At 41.1% G+C, this 7,088-nt stretch overlaps 2 protein-coding genes across 2 annotated transcripts; both read left to right on the top strand.

Moving 5' to 3' along the window:
- Positions 1-71: 71 nt before the first annotated feature.
- On the top strand, positions 72-1,780 carry LOC146974084 (tripartite motif-containing protein 16-like). The gene has a single exon (XM_085797165.1). It carries the CDS (start codon positions 72-74, stop codon positions 1,740-1,742), a length of 1,671 nt encoding a protein of 556 aa, XP_085653291.1. The 3' UTR covers positions 1,743-1,780.
- A 2,990-nt stretch (positions 1,781-4,770) lies between these two features.
- LOC146974083 (E3 ubiquitin/ISG15 ligase TRIM25-like) lies at positions 4,771-6,651 on the top strand. The gene has a single exon (XM_085797166.1). The coding sequence runs from the start codon at positions 4,830-4,832 to the stop codon at positions 6,489-6,491; it is 1,662 nt and encodes a 553-aa protein (XP_085653292.1). The 5' UTR covers positions 4,771-4,829; the 3' UTR covers positions 6,492-6,651.
- The last annotated feature ends 437 nt before the right edge of the window (positions 6,652-7,088 follow it).

Genomic DNA, 7,088 nt, shown 5'->3' with positions numbered 1-7,088 from the left:
GTGGCTCAGATAACATTCTCTGGAAACAGAAAGTGAAACTTATTGACTTTGACGCCGGTTGTAGAGGAGAAATGGCGCAGCAAATGAATCTGGATCAAGGAAAATGGAGCTGTTCGATCTGTCTGGATCTTCTAAAGGAGCCAGTGACTATTCCCTGTGGACACAGCTACTGTATGAGCTGTATTAAAAACTACTGGGGTGAAGATGATCAGAAGAACACATGCAGCTGCCCTCAGTGCAGACAGAGCTTCACACCGAGGCCAGCCCTGATGAAAAACACCATGTTAGCAGAGTTAGTGGAGGAACTGAAGAACGTAGGACTGAAAGCTGCTTCACCTGATCACTCCTACGCTGGACCTGGAGACGTGGCCTGTGACTTCTGCACTGGGAGGAAGCTGAAAGCCTTCAAGTCCTGTCTGGTGTGTATGGCCTCTTACTGTGAGCAGCACCTTCAGCCTCACTACGACGTAGCTCCACTGAAGAAACACATGCTGGTCCAAGCGTCTTCAAAACTTCTGGAGAACATCTGTCCTCACCATAATGAGGTGATGAAGATTTTCTGCCGCACTGATCAGCAGTGTATCTGTTATCTCTGCTCCATGGATGAACACAAAGGCCACGACACAGTCTCAGCTGTAGCAGAAAGGGCTGAGAAACAGAAGGAGCTCGGGCTGAGTCGTCAAAACATCCAACAGAGAATCCAGGACAGAGAGAAAGATGTGAAGGTGCTTCAACAGGAGGTGGAGACCATCAATCTCTCTGCTGATGAAGCTGTTAGTAACAGTGAGAAGACCTTCACCCACTTGATCCAACTCATTGAGAAAAGAAGGTCTGAGGTGAAGCAGCAGATCAGATCTCAACAGGAAACTGAAGTGAGTCGAGTCAAAGAGCTGGAGGAGAAGCTGCAGCAGGAGATCACTGAGCTGAGGAGGAAAGACTCTGGTCTGGAGCAGCTGTCAATCACAGAGGACTACCTCCATTTTCTAAACAACTACCCCTCTCTGTCACATCTGGGTGAAGCATCAGATTTATTCAGCATCACTCAACAATCTCAGACGTATTTTAAGGAAGTGACGGCAGCAGTGTCAGAGGCCAGAGATAAACTGCAGGCTGTTCTCAATGAGGAGGGGTCAAAGGTCTCAGTGAAAATTACTAGAGTGGAAGTTTTACAGCTGCAGAGAGAACCTCAGACCAGAGCTGAGTTCTTGAGATATTCAAAACAAATCATTTTGGATTCAAACACAGCAAACACACATTTGTCATTGAGTGACAGGAACAGAAAAGTAACTTACATGAGTGTGAACCAGCCATATCCAAGTCATCCAGACAGATTCACTGTGAATTACCAGGTCCTGAGTACAGAGGGTCTGACAGGACGTTGTTACTGGGAGGTGAAGTGGAGTGGTGACGTTTCTATAGCAGTTGCCTACAAGAACATCAAGAGAACAGGGACAGTGCATGAATGTGGATTTGGACACAATGACAAATCCTGGGCATTATACTGCTACAGTGGTGGTTATACATTCATACATAACAATAATGGTCCCCCCATCTCAGGCCCTCAGTCCTCCAGAATAGGAGTGTACCTGGATCACAGGGCAGGTACTCTGTCTTTCTACAGCATCACTGAAACCATGACTCTCCTCCACAGAGTCCAGACCACGTTCACTCAGCCTCTACATCCTGGACTCTGGCTCGATTTCGGTTCTGGACACACAGCTGAGTTGTGTGAGCTCAAGTAAACAGGAGTGTTTAATGTGATTCATCCATGATGCTGCAGTCGACTGTATTCAATTCAATTCAATTCAAAGAACTTTATTTTTCCGTTAGGAGCTTCATTTGTGGAAAAGCGTCAGTGCAAGTTTAAACAAGATAAATACATATAGATAAATACAAATGTTAAAAAGTTAAAAATACGAAACAAATGTTAAAAAGTATGTGTAGGTTTGTCTGCACTGATACAGACGGTCTTTCTTGGGTTTTCTTTAGTTTTGTTTGTTTCAAAAACACAATGAACTTGTAAATTGAAATTTTTTTAACTTGTTTTAATTTTCTACATTACTTGCGCTTAACATGTGGATTATATTATGGATGTGGAAAATATCAGCATGTGCAAAATGTCTATCAAAGATTATTGATCATATTAATCATCTGCCAGATGTTTGTATCATTATGAATATAATTTAGACGATTTATTGTTTATTCTGCTCTCTTTTATAGTGTGTATTGAAGTGTTGTTACTTTTACAACATTATACAAATAAATAAATCATTTCACAGTCACCTTTTGAACAGCAAACGTCTCATTCTTTATAAAAAAAAATTCAAACCATGTTTCACTTTATTATTTACACCTGCACTTCTCCTGATGTGACACAAAAGAATATCTGCTATGAAAAAAGTGAGCAGAGTTTCCTACCAGCATGTGTGAAGCTGAAGAAGCTGAAAAAGAGTGATTTAAAAAAAAAAAAAAAGGAAAAGCAAAACTGAGACAGCATTTCTATTTCTATTTCTTGTAGTGCTTGAAAACAACTGCTTTCATGTAAGGGCTTCATTAATAGTAAAAGGAATCAAAAAAATTCATAAGTTTGAGGCCAAAGGTCGTAATTGTTCACACAGACAATTCCACATTACTGCTAAATGTAAGGCCTAGTTTTTCTTTTCCTCAATAAAAGAAACAATCACAGCTATCTAAGTCAACATACAGTTCACTTACCATGAGTGTGACACTGTGTGAGGACTGCGGCCATCAGTGTGCAAATCTTTCCAAAACAACACACCCTGAACTAATTCCTTAAATGTAGCGCTGGCTGCCAAACCACAGGCCAGATGGCTGACCTGCTCACTAGTTAGTTGCATGAACTGGACGATTTCCCAAGTTGGTTCAATTCAAAATTGATTATGGGTCACAGAGATGTAACTACAGTTGACATCTCATTAGTTTTTTCTAGTATCATGAAAAAGAAAACAGCACATTCACATCAAGGAGCCACCTTTGTCTTTATTATTCAAATGGTTTTGATTAATACAGACTCTGTTGTTCAGAGGGAGTCAGTGAGTTGATGTGGATGAACACTCCATCATCTGTCAATCATATACACCAAGCTGGGTAACTGCATAAGAAGGGTTTTGCTTAAAAGTTACACAGGACGAGGAAACCTTGTGTAAAAGTCGTAATTGTAATTAAATTGTAGTTGTAATTAAAAAAAAAAAAATCAAAAAAAAAATCAAAAAGAAAAAAAAACATCTGTAGTGTGAAATATTTTTTCATCTTTTGACATATGATACATTTCTTTAGATTTACAAAAGTGCAAACAGATCATGTTCAGATCTCCTAAATATATAATAAGCCATGGCATGTGGGATTCAAACAGCCGCATCTGAAGTAGCACATTTTTTAGTGTTGGACCTCGGTGCCGTCGGTCGGCTACACAGGTACAGGATGAGGAATTTAAACATCACTGTTGTTTTTACATAAGTGGGAGAGATTTTCAATACAAGTCCTCAGCAATGAATATTGTAATGAGTATGGCACACACCTTTTGGTCCATCCAGAGACACACCCACATTTGTTTTGTTTTTTTGCTTAAATGCTTAAATAGGTCTCTGTACAAGGGTCAAGGGTTGGAGATACAGGAAGTATAATTATGATCATATCATTATTATTATTATAGAGGCTCTGGACAAATCCAAACGTGATGTTGTGTGTCAGTTCGTTGATCTGTGACCAGGAGACCAGTCACATCTGAGGCTTTATCACAAACATCAACATCAAATAGAGGAAAACAATATAAGTTTAGTTGTAAAAGTTTTACAGCTGTAAAACTGTGACTGCCTTATCAATCATCGTCAGTGGATTCAATGACACATTCAAGTCAACAAGTCTGATGTTTTGAATATAAATGTGTAACACAGTAATTCTTTGGGGGAGAGACAACATTACAAAACATCTCTTCCAAGTAAAGCCATGTTGTCTGTCTGGTCTCAAATGGTACAAAACTGACCCGTCTAGGTCAGAGTTTGTTGAATAAGTTGGGACGTTATAACAAAAGTCACAAAATCTAATCATAATCACCATGAAATAACATTTTAATAATATAACACCTCCTAGTTCAGGGATGTGATGCACACAAAGTGCTACGTTTAACATTTTGTTATTTTTTTAACTCAAAGACCACATCCCCCACAATCCTCCCTGCTGCTGCCTGTCCCGTCAAATTGTAGTGTGATGGACATTTGAGTTGTATTAAATGTCCATCTCATTACATTTTGAATTTATGAGTGGTGTGTAGTGTACAACGTTTCAAACTATAAAGCCAATGTAATGTGAACACAAAACTGGTCAAAGTTTCTTTAGTGAGGAGCAGATGTTGTCTTTGTCCTGTCTCTCCTCTTGTTATGTGATGATTTGATTTGTTTCCTGTTTGCTGCTCCTCACCTGTTTTATTTACTTCACTGACTGACATCTCATGTCTGAGCTCAGGCTTCATTAAAGACTTTGATTTTGAACTTTCACTTGGTTTCCTGTCTGATCTCTGAGTTTGAGTCAATCACCAGCTGCTTTATGACAGTTACACAGGCTCCATGTGTAGAGTCGATATTCTAACTCACTGCTCCTCTTCCTGACACAAACCAGCCTGACGACCTCTCCCTCCTCCTCCTGCTATCAGAGTTCAGCCTGTTCACTGTTCCCTCCCCTCTCACAGACACACCTCTTTACACAGGGGTGGGAACAAGTGACGTTTCAGAGCTGGTGTGGCTCAGAGAACAGCCTTTATCTGGAAACAGAAAGTGAAACTTATTGACTTGGACGACTGCTGTAGAGGAGAGATGGCGCAGCAAATGATTCAGCTGGATCGAGAAAAACTGAGCTGTTCGATCTGTCTGGATCTTCTAAAGGAGCCGGTGACTATTCCCTGTGGACACAGCTACTGTATGAGCTGTATTAAAAACCACTGGGGTGAAGATGATCAGAAGAGCAGCTGCCCTCAGTGCAGACAGAGCTTCACACCGAGGCCAGCCCTGGTGAAAAACACCATGTTAGCAGAATTCGTGGAGGAACTGAAGAAGGTAGGACTGAAAGCTGCTTCACCTGATCACTCCTATGCTGGACCTGGAGATGTGGCCTGTGACTTCTGCACTGGGAGGAAGCTGAAAGCCTTCAAGTCCTGTCTGGTGTGTATGGCCTCTTACTGTGAGCAGCACCTTCAGCCTCACTACGACGTAGCTCCACTGAAGAAACACACGCTGGTCCAAGCGTCTTCAAAACTTCTGGAGAACATCTGCCCTCGTCATAATGAGGTGATGAAGATTTTCTGCCGCACTGATCAGCAGTGTATCTGTTATCTCTGCTCCATGGATGAACACAAAGGCCACGACACAGTCTCAGCTGTAGCAGAAAGGGCTGAGAAACAGAAGGAGCTCGGGCTGAGTCGTCAAAAGATCCAACAGAGAATCCAGGACACAGAGAAAGATGTGAAGGTGCTTCAACAGGAGGTGGAGGCCATCAATCTCTCTGCTGATGAAGCTGTTAGTAACAGTGAGAAGACCTTCACCCACTTGATCCAACTCATTGAGAAAAGAAGGTCTAAGGTGAAGCAGCAGATCAGATCTCAACAGGAAACTGAAGTGAGTCGAGTCAAAGAGCTGGAGGAGAAGCTGCAGCAGGAGATCACTGAGCTGAGGAGGAAAGACTCTGGTCTGGAGCAGCTGTCAATCACAGAGGACCACCTCCATTTTCTAAACAACTACCCCTCTCTGTCAACTCTGGGTGAAGAAACAGATTTACTCAGCATCACTCAACAATCTCAGACGTATTTTAAGGAAGTGACAGCAGCAGTGTCAGAGGCCAGAGATAAACTGCAGGCTGTTCTCAATGAGGAGGGGTCAAAGGTCTCAGTGAAAATTACTGGAGTGGAAGTTTTACAGCTGCAGAGAGAACCTCAGACCAGAGCTGAGTTCTTGAGATATTCAAAACAAATCATTTTGGATTCAAACACAGCACACACACTTTTGTCATTGAGTGACAGGAACAGAAAAGTAACTTGGATGAGTGTGGACCAGTCATATCCAAGTCATCCAGACAGATTCACTAGATGGAAGCAGGTCCTGAGTACAGAGGGTCTGACAGGACGTTGTTACTGGGAGGTGAAGTGGAGTGGTTCGGTTTCTATAGCCGTTGCCTACAAGAACATCATGAGAATAGGGACAGGGGCAGTGTTTGGAAACACTGAGAAATCCTGGTCATTAAACTGCCACAGAGGTAGTTATAAATTTAGACATAACAGTAATGTTACCTCCATCTCAGGCCCTCAGTCCTCCAGAATAGGAGTGTACCTGGATCACAGGGCAGGTACTCTGTCTTTCTACAGCGTCACTGAAACCATGACTCTCCTCCACAGAGTCCAGACCACGTTCACTCAGCCTCTACATCCTGGACTCTGGTTTTTGGGTTCTGTTGGAGCCACAGCTGAGTTGTGTGAGCTCAAGTAAACAGTGGTGTTTAGTGTGATTCATCCATGATGCTGCAGTCGACTGTATGTGTAGGTTTGTCTGCACTGATACAGACAGTGATGGTTTTTCTTGGATTTTCTCTTATTTTGTTTGTTTCAACAACACAATGAACTTGTTTTAATTTTCTACTTTAGGATTAGATTATTTTGTTTGATGCAATTTGATCATTACTTGCACTTAACATGTGGATTATATTATGGATGTGGAAAATATCAGCGTGTGCAAAATGTCTATCAAAGATTATTGATCATATCATCTGCCAGATGTTTGTATCATTATAACTTTGATGATTTAATGTTTACTCTGCTCTCTTTTTAAGTGTGTGTTGAAGTGTTGTTACTTGGTCACAATTTTAGGGAGGTGTGAAAACTTATTGTACATAATGTAAATAATAATTGTACATAATACAAATAAATAAATAATTTCAGTCACCATTTGAACAGCAAACATCTCATTCTTTATAAAAATCACTCACACAAATCAATTTCTTTAATATGTTTCTTTTCCGCATTACTGCTAAATGTAAGGCCTAGTTTTTCTTTTCCTCAATAAGAGAAACAATCACAGCTATCTAAG

Source organism: Trachurus japonicus, chromosome 14 (assembly GCF_045865225.1).
Source record: "Trachurus japonicus isolate A0001 chromosome 14, Traja_1.0".
NCBI lineage: Eukaryota > Metazoa > Chordata > Actinopteri > Carangiformes > Carangidae > Trachurus > Trachurus japonicus.
The sequence above is the reverse complement of the archived record's forward strand: the minus strand, read 5'-3'. Positions and strand labels throughout refer to the sequence as shown.

Coding starts and splice junctions, on each gene's coding strand:
- LOC146974083 (XM_085797166.1), top strand. CDS start 4,830: ATGGCGCAGCAAATGATTCAGCTGGATCGAGAAAAACTGAGCTGTTCG.
- LOC146974084 (XM_085797165.1), top strand. CDS start 72: ATGGCGCAGCAAATGAATCTGGATCAAGGAAAATGGAGCTGTTCGATC.